Here is a 17,916-nt window from a genome sequence, read left to right as displayed (position 1 = left end):
ATCAGCATTTTTTTAGGCACTAGGACGTACAACAAAGTTAACTTACGTCTATACATGAATTATAATATGATATATCCCACAATGTAGTTACAATCACATTAAAATATAAACAGAAGCTTTGACCTTAAATATAGTACACAAACAACATGACATATTTACATATTACTATAGGAACGGAATACAAGACGATAAGAGATAGGAGCAGAATTGGGCCATTTGACCCATTGAGTCTGCCTTGCCATTTCATCATGTCTGATGCACTTTTTCCCTCAGCTCCTATCCCCTGCCTTCTCCCCATATCCCTCCATGTCCGACCAATCAAGAATCTATCAACCTCTGCCTTAAACCTTCTATCAACTTCTGCCTATTAATCTTCTTACTTCAGTGGTTGGTAAGTTGATGGAGAAGATCCTGAGAGGCAGGAGTTATGAACATTTGGAGAGGCATAATACGATTAGGAATGGTCAGCATGGCTTTGCCAAGGGCAGGTCATGCCTTATGAGCCTGAGTGAGTTTTTTGAGGATGTGACTAAACACATTGATGAAGATAGAGCAGTAGATGTAGATGTAGTGGATTTCAGCAAGACAGTTGACAAGGTACCCCATGCAAGGCTTATTGAGAAAGTAGGGACGCATGGGATCCAAGGGGACATTGCTTTGTGGATCCAGAACAGGCTTGCCCACAGAAGGCAAAGAGTGGTTGTAGATGGGTCATATTCTGCATGGAGGTCGGTCACCAGTGGAGTGCCTCAGGGAGCTGTTCTGGGACCCTTACTCTTTGTGATTTTTATAAATAAATAAGTGGAGGGATGGGTTAGTAAATTTGCTGATAACACAAAGGTTGGAGGTATTGTGGATAGTGTGGAGGGCTGTCAGAGGTTACAGCAGGACATTGATAGGATGCAAAACTGGGCTGAGAAGTGGCAGATGGACTTCAACACAGATAAATGTGAAGTGATTCATTTTGCTAGGTCAAATATGACTGCAGAATACAGCATTAATGGTAATTCTCTTGGCAGTGTGGAGGATCAGAGGGATCTTGGGGTCCAAGTCCATAGGACACTCAAAGCTGCTACGCAGGTTGACTCTGTGGTTAAGAAAGCATACGGTGCATTGGCCTTCATCAATCATGGGATTGAGTTTAAGAGCCGAGAGGTAATGTTGCAGCTATATAGGACCCTGATCAGACCCCACTTGGAGTACTGTGCTCAATTCTGGTTGCCTCATTAAAGGAAAGCTGGGGAAACCATAGAAAGGGTGCAGAGGAGGTTTACAAGGATGTTGCCTGGATTGGTGAGCATGCCTTATTAGAATAGGTTGAGTGAATTCGGCCTTTTCTTCTTGGAGTGGCGGAAGATCAGAGGTGACCTGACAGAGGTGTATAAGATGATGAGAGTCATTGATCATGTGGCTAGTCAGAGGCTTTTCCCCAGGGCTGAAATGGCTAGCACGAGAGGGCACAGTTTTAATATGGTTGGAAGTAGGTACAGCTGAGATGTCAGGGGTAAGCTTTTTTATGCAGAGAGTGGTGAGTGTGTGGAATGGACTGCCAGTGATGGTGATGGAGGCGGAAACGACGGGGTCTTTTAAGAGACTCCTGGATGGATACATGGAGCTTAGAAAAATAGAGGGCTATGGGTAACCTGAGGTAATTTCTAAGATAAGAACATGTTCGGCACAGCTTTGTAGGTCGAAGGGCCTGTATGTTGGAGGGCCCTTTTATTTTTTCTACACTAGTGCATGACCATACACTTGTGTTGCATCTGCCACTTCTTTGCCCATTCTCCTAATCTGTCGTAATTCATTCTGTAGCTATTCCCTCAAAACAACATGCCCCTCCACCTATATTTGTATTGTCCACAAACTTTACGAAAAGCTTTGGTAAACCTTCCATCATCCGAGTCATTGACATAGAACATCAAAAAAGTAGTTCCAAAACAGACCTCTCTGGAACACCATTCGTCACTGGCAGCCAACCAGAAAATGCCTCCTTTATTCTCACTCTTTGCCTCCTGCTAATCAGCCAATGCTCTATCCATGCCTGTATTTTTCCTGTAACACAATGGGCTCTTAATTTGTTAAGCAGCTCCACGTGTGGCACCTTGTCAAAGGCCTTCTGAAAATCCAAGTACACAACATCAACCGATTCTTGTCTATCTTGCTTATTATTTCTTTAAAGAATTCCAACAGATTTGTCAGAGATGCCTAAACAATGTATGGCAGGAAAGGCACCATAAAGCTAATCTGAGCACATCAGCTTAGTTTAGACCCCTTATAAAACCATACTGGGGAAGATACTAAAGCACGTACACTGATCACTATGACAGTAGATTGACAAGGTGACGTTTGTGAGTGTTTACCAAGTGCTCTTCGTCACATGCAGTAAAGGGAAAAATTAGTAAAATTAACCAAACCAATGGCTACAGAAGCAGTAGCTCAGGTTACAGTTTTGTTGACTGTAGGGTTAAATATAGAAATAGCTGTGTAATTTCAATCATATATTAAAAAGACTAACACCACCACCATTGACATAATTATCTTTCACTTACCACACCAATGCCTTCAAATGCGAATATAGCTGTTCCAAAAAACATTGCAAAAGATTTCCAATCACCAACTTTTGGCAGATCTGACGTATGTGAAATATGCTGCACAATTAAGAATTATATATTACATCTGTTTATGAGTAAAATTTTCACCACATTCATAAATTCATGCTCAAGATTAAATTCAATAATGAAGGACAGATAGATGCTGATGCATATTATATATATACACACACACACATATAGTGTATTCAGGCCCCACAACAATTTTTACATTTTTCTGTCTCATTTTCTAAATTTAAAATATATTGGACTAAGATGTTGGAAAAGATTTGTAGCTCAGGTTGAAGATGATGTTGTTGACTAGCTCGTCGAGCTGGCTTGTTAGCTTGCAGACACTTCGTTACCCAGCCAGGCAACATCATCAGTGCAATTAATTTCGAATGAAATGTTGGTGATCTAGTGCGCACGTGTGTGTCATTTCTATTGGTTACTGATTATGTAATCCGCGATTGGTTCGTTAAAATCCGATTAGGTGATAATTGTTGTCCGGGATGTGTTAGTCAACTGTTATGTAGGATTAGCGTCATCCTCATTGATTGACGCATATTATCAGGTGTGACTTGGCTCTTGGCTCTGGACTGACCACTTGATGCTGAAGTGTGATGTAAACTGGGTTCATTTTGACATGCTTGTTGATAGAATTCTGTGTAGAGAATAAAGCCTCTACGAATTTTCAGGCTTGTCATTGAGGAGCTTGGACGAGGATAGTGACATTGGTCCAGACAAACTGATGTGCTTCGCTGTCACAATGTATAACTACAAGGGAAAGTTGATCATGATGGTTTATAGACCGTTGGTGTTCAGGTACCCCTGTTGATAGCTTCCTATCAGTCTGTCCAATATAATGCTTGTTGCAGTTGGTGCATGGAATTTTGCATATGGTGTTCGTTCTGTGCGTTGTAGGTATGGGGTATTTTATTCTTAATAGACAAATGCATGAACAAATCAAGGACACACCAATGGGATCGCCTATCTCGGGGCTCGTGGCCGAGGCAGTCATGCAGCAACCGGAGCAAATAGTTCTGCCACTGATTCAGCCAAATCTACAGATTTGATATGTGGATGACATATTTGCCATTATCAAGTGCACTACGTTGGATGAGACACACCAACTAATCAACAATTAATTACCGGCAAGATGGTGCCAGTGACCAATGGTGACACTGTGGCGACCCATTTCCTGGCACATCCGAACTGACTCACAATTAGATAGCCTACGGGGGTTTGCGAGCACAGAGCTTTGGAGCCTCTGCGCCATGGGGGGGCAGGTTGAGGGAGGCTTAAAAGTGAGGCTGAAGATTTCGAATAAAGTTTTTTCCTTCGACTGCAGTTACCGACTCCATGTCGTAATTTTAGCGCTGTGTGTAGCACACCGCTACAATTGGTGACCCCGACGGTCCAAACGATTTTTGGACCAGAAATGACCGACGCCGCCTCTGTTCATGCAGTTTTGTTGAAACTGCCGGGTTTCTGGACACAGCGCCCGAACCTATGGTTCCAGCAAGCCGAAGCCCAATTCCACATTCGCCAGATCACCTCAGAAGACCACCCGCTACTACACAGCGGCCCAGGTCGCGGAGTTCGTACAGTCGCCCCCGGCAGACGGCAAGTACACGGAATTCAAAGCCCTGCTCCTCAGGACTTTCGGACTCTCACGGCGCGAGCGGGCTGCCCGTTTACTGCACCAGGATGGCTTGGGAGACAGACCTCCATCGGCTTTAATGAATGAGATGTTGTCTCTGGCCGGAGGACACAAGCCCTCCCTCATGTTTGAGCAGGCATTCCTGGAGCAGCTGCCCGACGACATACGCCTGCTGCTGTCCGACGCGGATTTCAGTGACCCCCGGAAGGTGGCAGCCCGGGCGGACTTGCTGTGGAACGCCAAAAAGGTGAGTGGGGCGTCCATCTCCCAGCCACGCTCCCGGCAGCAAACCAGTCCAGGCCCGGCTGCAGAGCCCGCCAACCCCCGGCCCAATGAACACTGGTGCTTCTACCACCAGCGGTGGGGCGCAGAAGCCCGCCGTTGTCGCCCGCCCTGCAAGTTCCCGGGAAACGCCAGGGCGGACGAGCTTCCCGGTCCTACTCGGCATCCGCACGGCGCCCAAGGACGTCCTGCACGCCTCGTCGACCGAGTTGGTATACGGCGTGCCCCTGGTCGTCCCCGGGGAGTTCCTACCAGCCCCAAGGGGGCAAGAGGAAGATCCCGCAGCAGTCCTGGGCAGACTACGCGAGAAGCTCGGTAACCTGGCCCCATACCCACTTTACAGCACGGGCAGTACCCGACCTGCGTACCCAAAGACCTACAGAACTGTAAGTTTGTGTTTGTACGAAGGGGCGGGCATCGGCCACCGCTGCAGCGGCCATACAAGGGGCCGTTTATGGTGCTCCGGAACAACGGGTCCACGTTCGTGCTGGACGTTGGGGGGAAAGAGGAGGTTTTCACGGTGGACCGCCTCAAACCGGCCCATGTGGACCAGGCGCAACCGGCCGAGTTTCCGGCACCTCGGCACAGAGGCCGACCTCCCAAGCAGGTTCTGGCCCAGACTGTGGACATTGGGGGGTGTATCGCCGGTTCTGGGGGGGGGGGGGTTATGTGACGACCCATTTCCTGGCACATCCGAACCGACTCACAATTAGATAGCCTATGGGGGTTTGCGAGCACAGAGCTTTGGAGCCTCTGCGCCATGGGGGGCAGGTTGAGGGAGGCTTAAAAGTGAGGCTGAAGATTTCGAATAAAGTTTTTTCCTTCGACTGCAGTTACCGACTCCGTGTCGTAATTTTAGCGCTGCGTGTAGCACACCGCTACAATACCTTGTAAATGGCTTACAAAGCTTCTGGATACTTTTTTTTCCTATAGATATACTTCTGATTGATTGCAACCTGTAATTTCCTTTTAAGGAACGTAGTTTTGGGTTGACTTAACAATCTGGAGCTTCTGTGACCTCCTAGGGGATTCGGCATGGAGTGTAGCTATGGCCATTACTGGGAGTGTACGCTATGTCAATCCCTAATGGCGGCACACAAACCCATGGTCAGTTCCATTACTGTGCACCGATTAAAGCGTCGTGCAAGACTGCAATCGATGAGGAGAGTGGAAAACCAATGGGTGTTCGGTGTCATCTGCTTGTGCTTGACCAGGCTCCATCTCGCTGCTGCTGGCGGAAGTGCAGGTGTCTTGTGTCCAACACTGCGAGCTTTGATCACCTTGGTGGTGGACTCACTTTAGGCTGTGATTTCATGTTTAATTCCCTCAGAACTGCATGCTAATTAATTTTCTTTTTGTTGTTTGCGCAATCTTTTCTCGGCGCATTTGATTGCCTTGCCTGCAAGAAGACGAATCTCAGGATTGCACACTGTACACATACCTTGATAATAAATGTACTTTTGTAGCAGTGTGCTACACGCAGCGCTGAAATAACGACACGTAGTCGATGAACTGCGGTTACAAAAGAGATTTTATTCGAACTTCGCGGCCTCGCTTTAAAGCCTTCCTGATCTCGCCCTCCCCAGGCGCGGATGCTATAGGGGGCACGTATTCACAGTCCTGTCCCGCGCACAGGCTTTTCCCCTTGCTGGTGAAGCAGACTTGGCGCCCTTTTGGGACTGGCCTTTATGCCGGCGTGCTGGCTATTTGTGAGCCGGTTCGAGTGCGCTAGGAAGTGGGTCGCCACACTTTGAACTTTGAAGGACTTGGAGGAAGGGAAAGTTTGCGCTGGATCCATGACATGGGAAATAAATGGAGCTGATTGTTGTGATAAGAATACCTTGGAATGGAGTTCAGAGTGGGGAAGCAAGGTCAAGCACTCTGGTAAGAGAATTCAAAAGGCAGATCTAAACGCAGAGAGTCTGCTAGTGAATGAAGTACAGAGGGACTTCAGGGCTTACGTCCATGGATCAATAAAGTTAACATACAGGTCTAATCAGTTTAAAAAAAAAGGCAGATGATTTTTGTTGCAAAGAAGTTGTAGCTTCAAAATTGGGATGCTTTGGTTTCATTTATACAGGAAGTCAGCAAAAATTTTACTAGGAAAATTAAATCATCTAGGAGGCCAAATTGGTTGACTCATTTAGATCAACTTAAAAGTCCTGATAGAAAAGCTATAGAACCTGGGTCTCTGCGACTGGATCCTCGACTTCTTAACCAGAAAACCAGCATCTCTACAGACTAGTAATAACATCTCCACCCCACTGGCAAATGATGCCACTGCACCTCAGGGATATGTGCTTAACCCCCTGCTCTACTCTCCTTATAACCATGACTGTGTGGCTAGGCATAGCTCAAATGCCATCCATAAATTTGCTGATGATACAATCATTGTTGGCAGAATCTTAGACGATGACGAGTGAGCATACAGGAGTGAGATATACCAGCTTTTTGAGTGGTGTTGCAGCAACAACCTTGCACTCAGTGTCAGTAAGACCAAAGAGCTGATTGTGGACTTCAGAAAGGGAAAGACAAGGTACACACACCAATCCTCATGGAGTGATCAGAAGTGGAAAGGATCAGCAATTTCAAGCTCTTGGTCCCTACGTATCGATGCAGCTACAAAGAAGGCAAAACAGTGGCTATATTCCATTAGGAATTTGAGGAGATTTCATATGTCACCTGAAACACTCAAAAATTTGTACAAATATACTGTTAAGAGCTTTCTGACTGGCTGCATCAAGATCTGGTACGGGGTGTGTATTATACAGGATCATAGTAAGCTCGTGTATTGTAAAATTAGTCAGTTCCATCATGGACACGAGCCTCTGTAGTATCCAAAACATCTTCGAGGAGTGATGTCTCAAAAAGGTAGTGTCCATCATCTAGGACCCCCATTTCCCAGGACATGTCCTCTTCTCATTGTTATCATGATGTCAGAGGTACAGAAGCCTGAAGGCACACACTCATCGATTCAGGAACAGCTTCTTACCCTCTGCAATCCTATTTCTGAATGGACATTGAAACCACAAACACAACCTCACTACTATTTTTGCACTACTTATTTAATATAACTATTTAATATACATATATTTACTAGTGTAAAGAGGGTTTCTTCTTTTTGTTAAGTAGCAGGAATGCTAATTTACTGATAACGAGAATGGTATTCCTTTGTAAACCAAATGGGGATTAATGTTCTTTCTTCTGAGTCTGTAAGCTTTTGTTGACGGGCTTTTGGGCAGATCGGCGCGAGGGGGTCGAGAGAGAGGACACAATGCTGTAAGCTGGGCGAGGATCGGACCCCAAAGGGGGGTCCGAAGCCGGGAGGTACTCCGAGGAGGGGGGATGAAGCTAGATGTGCTTGGTTAACCACTCGGAGGGTCCTGAGCTGCGAGTCGAGGAGTTCGGAGGGGATCAAATGGTGGCCAGAAGACTTCAGAAATTGAGCTCCAACGGTTGTGCATGAAGTGGTTTGGACTTTGATAAGTCTGGCGCCTTTTCTTTATTTTTTTTCTCTTCATATATACTGTATTGTTATTAATCACTTAGTTACAGTAACCTTTATAAATTGTACTCATTTAATCGCTTATGGTGTACTGTCTGTTTTTGGGCGAGGCGGGGACATCACACAGCATCCACACCAGCTGATTACCCAGTTTGGCGGGGCCGAAGGCTGCTCCCCCTAGACGAAATGAGCTGAGCGAGCCTGAGGCGACCCAGGGGGCTACATTGTGGGGGCTCGTCCAGGATTGATTTCTGTGGAAGCTGTGTGATCACCCTATTTAAATTGTGTCTGCGGCGAAGAGCTGGTGTGCCTTTGTGGGTGTGCGATTGCTGGTTATCGTTGTGTGTGTGCTGGGTGGGGTGGTTGCTGTTGGTAGCCTGGAGGTCGTTGTTCGAGTTCCGACTAGTGCTGACGAAATGGTGGTGGGACCATGAGTTGTCCGTACTGTTTGGAGATTGAGGAGTGACAGGTTGGGATGTTTCAGCAGTGGTGGGCTCCGCCCGGTTGTTGGAATAATGTCCAGCCCTAAAGGGGCGGAGGCGTGGGCGGAGCGGACCTCTCAGTTGTTGGGTGAGTGGCAGTGCTTGGCTGAGGAAAAGCGACAGGGACGGGTTTAAAGTTTGAGTAGGCGGGCTGGTGACTTTGTTAGAACTGTCAGGTGCAATTACCTCAAAATGACAGCTGCCAGTTCTGGGAAAGTGTGGGAAAATGCGTGTGGTTCGACTGGAAGTCAAATGCCGCAGCTGGGGGGCTTATCATATCCGTGGCAGGAGATTGGTGGGAAGTTTTTAGGGTATCCCTTTTTGCCTAGGGGGGCAGATAAATTGCTTGTGGTGCCAAGGGGATCTGTCAAGGGGATCAGTTGTTCCGTTGATTCGAAAGGTGTCGGGAAACTTAGAGGAGGCCCAGTGGGGGAACGGCTTGGGGTCTCTGGGGGAGCACGTTCCCAGCAATGTACCAAGGAACTCCCGAAAGGAACAGACTCTATTCCTGAAGGCTTAGAGGGACCACGCGCACAGGTGTTGTTACGGATGGATGGAAGTCAAGTTAAAGCCATCCTCGGCACCGGGGCACCGGTGAAGTTGCTGTACAGTTTGTTTCATAACCGTTATTGGAAGCATTTACCCTTGACGACATTGAGGACACTGGAGATTCGGGGTACCAGTGCCGGTGATTATCCAGACAACGGTTGTTGGTCAGTGAAAATGGAGTTCTTAGAGGCAAATGTGGAGGAGACTGAGGTTCATGAATCATTAATGCTGATGTGTCCGGACCCTGTTGAGACGGGCAGCGTTTCTGTTCTAGAGAGAACCAAAATCCTGCTGGTGCGCTTGGGAGCCTGCCCGGAGGAGGCGGGTGAGCGCTGTTTGGAGGCATTGTCGATGCACCCAGAGTTTCGAGCTGCTTGTGCGGATGTGTGTAGCAGCATTGGGCTGATACCGAATTCAAACAAGAGCCAGTGGTGGTACGGCCTGGGGGAAGTATCTGGGTGAGACCCTCTTCGTGGACGCTGCGAAATACCACAAGGGAGGGGAGTTGACTGCTGAAGACACCTCGGAGAGAGAGAGGTTGCGGCGACTGGCCCCTACAGCCGTGGAAGATGTAGGCAGCGTGTGTGTGGATTATATTGCGTTGAAGAGGCGCACTGTCAGTGACCAGAATATGGCCCTGAGGGCCAGAGAGGCAATGGCCTGTCTGAGTGGTGTGAAGTGGTTTAAGGTGCTGGATCTGAGGAGTGGATATTGCCAGATCCCGATGAGTGGGGCCGACAAGGAGAAGACGGCTGTTATAAATTCCCTAGGAGTCTTCGGGTCCGAAAAAATGTCACAGGGCATATCTGGAGCCCTTGCAACCTTCCTGCGGGGCAGGTGGAAGACCATAGGGGATATGGAGGCGTTTGGAGTTTTGGTGTATGTGGATGATCTCTTGGTGTTTGGATTTGCCTCAGGAGAATATGAAGTGAGGTCGTTGCAGGAGCAGCTGAGAACTACCGAGTTAAAGTGTTTTCTGGACACGTGCCAGGGCTGGCGAAGGTCGCAGCTCGTGAGTGACTGTCTCTACGGAATCAAGTTTGAAATGAAGACGGAGAGACTGGAGAAAGCGATCTGGAACCAGTCGGAAGACTTACAAGTTGGAGAGAATGAAGAAAGTTGTCTGACTGAGGGTAATAGCAAACTGAGAACCCGGAGAGGGGAGTTTGGGGAGGTGAAGAAATTACAGACAAATCTCAGAAGAGAGAAGCAGAAGCTTGAAGGGAACCTGAAGATGACCATCGACAGTTCAAATGAAGTGCAAAACCTGAAAGTTGATCTGGAAGAAGTCATGAGGAAGAAAAAGCTGGAGAGAAGTGCAGTGAATACTGAACAGGAGGCTGAAGAGACTGCGGGAGCAGTGCAAGCCACGTGTTTCCGTTTGGAGAAGATCAAACAGCAGCTACCGATCACAGAAATGAGGAAGAATACAGATTCGATGGATGACGTGCTGGATGTGTGGTACATGCTGCCTTTTGCTGACTTTCCCTCGATTGAGGAAGAGACCTTTGGCCCTTCTCCCATTGAGTCAGGTGTAGCGGGGATAGTTAGCTGTGTGCAGTGTGGGGCATGAGTGAGAGGTTGAGAGAGGAGTTGGTAGTGGGCCCAAGGTATCCCCAGTTATGTCCGAGCCTGAAGGGTTTAGGTGAGGGGGTACGGAGGTCTCAGGGAACTCCCAGATAGTTGGCCTAAGTAGCGCCTGAAAAACAGGGCGTGAGGTTTACTGTGTGGAGAGGAGATGTCACTGTTTGTGCTTGGGTTACGGTGTGTTGGCAGGAAAGGTGGCGAGTTATTCAGTAGTCATGAGGACATGACTTTTATCTGGTGGAGGGAGAGTGTAAAGAGGGTTTCTTCTTTTTGTTAAGTAGCAGGAATGCTAATTTACTGATAACGAGAATGGTATTCCTTTGTAAACCAAATGGGGATTAATGTTCTTTCTTCTGAGTCTGTAAGCTTTTGTTGACGGGCTTTTGGGCAGATCGGCGCGAGGGGGTCGAGAGAGAGGACGCAATGCTGTAAGCTGGGCGAGGATCGGACCCCAAAGGGGGGTCCGAAGCCGGGAGGTACTCCGAGGAGGGGGGATGAAGCTAGATGTGCTTGGTTAACCACTCGGAGGGTCCTGAGCTGCGAGTCGAGGAGTTCGGAGGGGATCAAATGGTGGCCAGAAGACTTCAGAAATTGAGCTCCAATGGTTGTGCATGAAGTGGTTTGGACTTTGATAAGTTTGGCGCCTTTTCTTTATTTTTTTTCTCTTCATATATACTGTATCGTTATTAATCATTTAGTTATAGTAACGTTTATAAATTGTACTCATTTAATCGCTTATGGTGTACTGTCTGTTTTTGGGCAAGGCGGGGACATCACACAGCATCCACACCTGCTGATTACCCAGTTTGGCGGGGCCGAAGGCTGCTCCCCCTAGACGAGAACGAGCTGAGCGAGCCTGAGGCGACCCAGGGGGTTACACTTACTATAGTTCATTTTTCCCTATATTATCATGTATTGTAATGTACCGCTTCTGCAAAGTTAAAAATTTCATGACATATTAAACCTGATTCTGATTCCATTTCCTACAGTGCCCAACGATTTATTTTCTGACTTACTGCGTTGAGTATTAAAGCATATTCTGTTAGTTCAGTTCAAAGTGGCATGTGATGCTATGCCTAAGCAACATCACAGTTTTTGCCTTTCCAAATAGAACACCCTACATCCACCCCAATATTTTATTGGCATTTACCAAAAACTTGACTGTAAACTAGTTGAAACAAATTGCACTTCTGAGGACAGTTATAGAAGATAATGAACTCTGAAATATATGCATCAACAAAATGTTGACTTTACATTATGAAACCCAACTGTTCCAAACTTGTATCTTTGGCCAACGTTCTCTATTTGAATCAGCATTCTATTCCAAAATGTAAAGTAGTAAATTTGGTACATAAAAAGGTCTTTTTTTCCAGTCATGGCTACAATTTCAAATGGCACACAATGACAACAAAAAAACTCAAGATTTGTACAAATATAGTCAAAACACTAACATTTCAAGAGGTTTTAGCAGAGGTTTGTGATTTCCCCCCCACTTTCCCCACTTTTTAAGAAGTGAGCTTTAGCAACTTAAACCATGTTTTCAAAAGCATGACAAAAGCAAAATTAAGTCACATATGAAGGAAAATAATTTGAAATTACTCACGGAGAAGAGGTGGATATAAATCAAGACAAGGCTCACAAGCATAGCTAGGTTGGCTAGCATTGACAAAGGAGCCAGGTACTTCAGGTTTGGAATGAAGACCAACAGAATGATGAACGGCAGAAAGCTCAGCATATACAGGCGGCTGTCCATGCTTCCATATCCAACCGTGGAGATATTTCGACTGCAGTCATTAGTTGTAATGTTTGCTGCATCCACAACCTAGAAGTAAAAAGTTAGACGTTAAAGTCAGGCAGCTGCACTACTCCAGAGTGGAGGAGACATTTCTCATGTAAACTTTGTGGCTAAGTATCTGGAACACACAGACATCCAGATAAAGGAGCTGAAAAAACACATCACTTCACAAACGACACACACAGCTCACTTTGCAAGGACCCCTATCTTTATCTGCAGAAGGCTAGACAGATTTCATTTTTTTGTTTTGTGTTGGAAATAACATTTGGTGCCTTGGCCAAACTCAATATAGACTTTGAAAAGCTGGAGCATCAACCTCCAAATTACATGACTATTTACCGGCTGCCAACTTGAAAAAGATCTTCACCCAACTTCACATGGCCCGTCACGGAACTGTCCCACAACCTGTGGACTCACTTTCACGGAAACTTCATCTCATGTTTTTGGTATTTATTGCTTATTATTTATTTATTATTATTATTTCTTTTGTATTTGCACAATCTGTTGCCTTTTGCACATGGGCTGCTTGCTGTCCTACTGGTGGCAGTCTCTCACCAGTTCTATCATGGCTCTTGCATTTACTGAGTATGCCCACAAGAAAACAAATCACAGGGTTGAATATGGTGACAAGTATGTACCTTGAACTTTGCTGATAACCATACTTCAACCTGACACTTTAAAAGGAACAGCCCAGTTTGACTTATCCTTCCTTGTAGCTCATACCCTGCAACCCACGGAGCATCCTGACATACACCACCCCCAACACACCCCTCTTGGATGCAACAAAGAAATCCCGTCCCATCCGAGCCTCTTTCATTCAGGAAATTTCAATCAATACTGGGTAAGTTAAGGTCCCTCGCTAGGACTACTCTATTGTTCCTGTGCCTCCATAATGTTTACCTGTCTGTTCCTCTAGCTGTCAGCGTCTGCAGGAGGGCCCAAAGCATAACCTCATCAGCACAACTGCACCATGTTCCCGAGCTCCATCCAAATTGCCTCTTTGGCCAAGCTGTCTAAGTACTGCTGGTGACATTCCCCCTTATTAGTGCCAACCCTCCACCTCCTTTTAAGCTACCCCTATCATATCTAAAACAACAAAGCACAGGGACATCGAGCTGTGTGCCCCTCACACAAACCGGCCCCTAATGACAAAACAGCCCTAGTTTGCTCAACTTCTCCTTATAGTTCATACCCTCGAATCCAGGCAGCAACTTAGGAGGCTTCTCCAGCACCCTTTTCACAGCCTATACATTCTTCCCATGATGTGGGGGCGGGGTACCACAGTCGAATAACCAGAGCTGTGTAAAGCTGCGATACAACCTCCCGACTCTTGAATCAATGCTTCAACTAATAAAGGAAGGAAGTAGGCATAGCAAGACAAGTGCTACACCTGTCCCTACACCTCCTCCCTCCCTACCACCAGTCCTTCCAGATGAGGGAATACTTCACTTCCGAGTCTGGTGGAGTAATAAACTGTGTCCGGTGCTCCCGGTGTGACCTCCTGTATATGGGTGAGACCCGACATAGACTGGGAAACCGCTTCATCGAGCGCCTACGTTCCGTCTGCCAGAAAAAGCAGGAACTCCCAGTGGCCACCCATTTTAATTCCACTTCCCATTCCCATTCGGACACATCAGTCCATGGCCTCCTCTACTGTCGCAATGAGGCCACACTCAGGTTGGAGGAGCAGGACCTTTTATTCGGTTTGGGTAGCCTCCAACCTGATGGCATGATCATCAATTTCTCTAACTTCCAGTAACTGCCCACCCCCACTTCACCGTTCCCCATTGCTGTGTCCCTCTCACACCTCATCTCCTTGCCTACTCTTTGTCTCCTACTGGTGCTCCTCCCCCACTTTTCTTTCTTCCATGGCCTTCTGCCCTCTCCTATCAGATTCCCCCTTCTCCAGCCCTGAATCTCTTTTACCAATCAACTTCCCAGCTCTTTACTTCACCCCTTCCCCCTCCTGGTTTCACTTATCACCTTGTGTTTCTTCCTCCACTCCCCCCCACCCTCATACTCTGACTTCTCATCCTTTTTTCTCTCCAGTCCCGATGAAGGGTCTCAGCATGAAACGTCAGCTGTACTCTGTTTCATAGATGCTGCCTGGCCTGCTGAGATCCTGCAGCATTTTGTGTGTGTTGCTTGGATTTCCAGCATCTGCAGATTTTCTGTGCTTTTTGAAGAATGCCTTTTGCTATCCATGTTGCTAAACAGCTTTCATTGCAATGACTTTACTGCAACAACATAAGTAGTCATTAAGGTAACACCTACCTGCTTAATGTTGTCAGCCAGAAATACAAAGTAAACACAGCAGAACCCCAGCTGGGTTAGGAGCAAGAAGAATTCCACAAACCACCTGTCAGATAACACAAGCAACAATTAAACTGCAAATTGATTTGGCTTCTTGCACTTAAAAATGCACAGAAAGCATTACTGCCATTATGAGACTACTCACTACTCACTCCCCATCCCCATTGTCCTTACACAAGGGCACTGAAACCAGCCCTCCCCCATTTGGCAGTGTGAAAGATGTATTACAGAATACACTTGACAACGAAGATATTGCTTCCTGAGTACTTTTGGGTGTATCTTTTGGAATTTGGGCTGCTGATCATGAAAATCACCAGAGTGGTGATGCTTTAGCTTTTCAAGGCTTCAGTCCGAGAAGGCACAAAAGAAAGATCCAGGTGAAGTTTTTTTCATTTTCTTCCTTTCTTTACATCTGTTCAGCTAGGACAGTACAGATGCCAGAGAGGCTGGCTGCACGATATAGGGAAGCAGGGAGGCTTCCAGTGTTCCTGATGACTACAGCTGCGAGGTGCTCCAATCCACATTGATGAGCTGGAGCTGGAACTGGATGAACTCTGGATCATTCGGGAGGCTGAATGGGTGTTAGATAGGACATATAGGCAGGTAGTTACACCCAGGGTGCAGGACACAGGAAACTGGGTGACAGTGAGGAAAGAGAATGGGGTTAAGGAGCCAGTGCAGAGTACCCCTGCGGGCATCCCCCTCAACAGCAGGTATATCACTTCAGATACCGTTGTGGGGCGGGGGTGGGCTGGGTTGACCTTACAGAGGGAAGTCACAGTGGTTGGGTCTCTGGCACTGCGACTCAGAAGGGAAGTGGGGAGAAGAGGCACGCTGTGGTGATAAGGGATTTGTTAGCTAGGGGAATGGACAGGAGGTTCTGTGGGCGAGAACAAGATTCCCTCATTGTATGTTGCCCCCTAGGTTTCAGGATCTGAGATATCTCGGATTGAGTCCGCTGCATTCTTAAGTGGAAGAGTGAATATTCACAGATCATGGTCCACGTCGGTACACAGTACACGGGTAGGACGAGTGACGACATTCTGTAAAGTGAGTCCAGGGAGCTAGGTGTTAAGTTAAAGGGCAGGACCACAAGGGTTGTGATTTCTGGATTGATACCAGTGCCATGTGCTAGTGAGGCCAGAATTAGGAAGATTACACCGAATAACATGTGGCTAAAGGGCTGGAGTAGGAAGGAGGGCACAAGATTATTGGAGCCTCAGGCCTCATTTAATATCTTAGCAGGAATGTTTGACAATGCTGCTCGGTGGGGTTTAACTAGACTGGTAGGGGGATGGGAACGACTGTGCCAAAACAGTTAGTGGAGACAGATCCTGTAAGATCGCAGACAAAAATCAGGAATCAAAAGGTTGAGCAGGGTGCAACTAGCGTTTTGAGCTGTGTATATTTCAACACAAGATGTACCATAGGAAAGATGGATGAGGTCAGGGCATAGATCAACAGGGCACAGAAATAAGGAAGGTATGACACCTAACAGTCCTAGGAACTTCGAGCAACAAATATCTAAAAAGATCACAGACTGTTGCAAAAAACACGAGGTTGTTACAGTAGGCGATTTTAACTTCCCACATATTGAATGGGAATCCCATACTGTAAAAGGACTAGATGGAATAGAGTTTGCCAAAAGTGTTCAGGAAAGCTTCCTTCATCAGTATGTAGAAGTCCCAACAGGGGTCAGTTGGATTGTTCTGTTGGGAACAGACATAAACTTGATAGGCTGAATAGCCTCTTTCTTAGTTAAATGTCTTTCTTATGATCGGATGGTGCTGGGCTGCAAGAGATTTGGGTCTGCCCCATTAGTGAGCTGCTTGCTGATCGGAGTAGCTAGACTGGGTGTGACTGTTATTTTGCACGTTATTTTGAATGTGCTGTGTATCTTTTGCACTTTGGCCCCAAATGAACATTGTTTTGTTCGCCTGTATTCATGTGTGGTTGAATGATAATTAAACCTGAATCAGATTTTGATTTGAATATAAATAATAAGTACAGAACACTGATGAAGCTCATCAGATTCCAGAGCTGAAACTTGCTGAATTCTGCAGTACTCAAGATGGGAAATCTGTCTGCTAAACCTGGAAAAGCAAACTCAGTCCATTACTGGAATGAGCAGGAGTAGTCCTCAAGGACAAGGTTAACTATAAATATATTGAAAGACACCTAAGATTAATTTTATAGATTTTGAAATAGACATTACTGAACATTTAGAACTGAATATTTTGTGTAATAATGCACATCTTAGTTTTATTGGGTTAAGAGAGTTTGGAATGCTTCTGTACCCCTACCATCAATGTGTTTGTATATTTAAAACTGAAAACAGGACTTCAGGGACCAACAAAGACAGGCCAGTACTTGCACAGTATGTCAGCAGTCAGCACTAGCAGCATGCTGCTGGCTTCAAGTCTGGCCCAATAATTTTATCCGCAGCTGTCACTTGCTGATTTGCACTGGACAGTATATGCTTTCATTCACAAATGAACCCCAGCAATGTTCTCAACAGAGTTAAATACCTTCCAACATTGGATTTCTTCTTGAGCCTCAAGTTGGGGGATTCTTCCAAACTGCACATCACAACATTGCCATAATCCAGAAATGGCTTATTTAATCTGTATAGTTACAAAAAAATTTGGAAAAAAAGTCAGCATCACAAATATATATTTCTGACATAATTTCAATAGAAAACCCTTTTCCACTTAACTCTATCAAGAAAATTGTACCTCCAGCAACTATGCTTTTTGTTTCCCCCCACAGGCAAACTGCATGCAATACATAGCAACAAAATAAAGTGAGAATAGTTCACGTAACTTTATTGGAACAGGGTTATAAAGAAATTGGATAAATACCTCAAAGGACACCATCCCAAACAATTGCTCAGATGGCAATTAAAACATGAAATTAGTGAGAAACATTTGCAAAACAACTACTTTGTCAAGCCCTATCAGAACATTAGGTAAATGAGATCACCTGGTATCTTCTCACCTCAAAAGCACTGGCCTAATCTGCTCTACCTTTCTACAAAGAATATCACCTTAACCACTAATGTTCCAAACCTTCAGTTTAAATAAATTCATCACTAATTGAGGCAACCAAAACTGCAAGTTTTCCAAAGTTTGGCACAGATTTAACAGGGTTTC

At 46.0% G+C, this 17,916-nt stretch overlaps 1 protein-coding gene across 2 annotated transcripts in view; it reads right to left on the bottom strand.

Annotated features, from left to right (window-relative positions):
• Positions 1-17,916, bottom strand: part of slc36a1 (solute carrier family 36 member 1) — a 71,385-nt gene that overhangs the window by 26,228 nt on the left and 27,241 nt on the right. For both annotated transcript variants that reach the window (XM_059990503.1, XM_059990502.1), the window contains exons 5-8: positions 17,293-17,388; positions 14,726-14,810; positions 12,260-12,478; positions 2,550-2,648 (exon numbers count right to left, since the gene is read on the bottom strand). In XM_059990503.1, the coding sequence (XP_059846486.1) occupies positions 2,550-2,648; positions 12,260-12,478; positions 14,726-14,810; positions 17,293-17,388 (499 nt within the window). The remainder of the gene's footprint in view (positions 1-2,549; positions 2,649-12,259; positions 12,479-14,725; positions 14,811-17,292; positions 17,389-17,916) is intronic.

This window comes from Hypanus sabinus, chromosome 15 (assembly GCF_030144855.1).
Source record: "Hypanus sabinus isolate sHypSab1 chromosome 15, sHypSab1.hap1, whole genome shotgun sequence".
In the NCBI taxonomy this organism is placed as follows: Eukaryota; Metazoa; Chordata; class Chondrichthyes; order Myliobatiformes; family Dasyatidae; genus Hypanus; species Hypanus sabinus.
The sequence above is the reverse complement of the archived record's forward strand: the minus strand, read 5'-3'. Positions and strand labels throughout refer to the sequence as shown.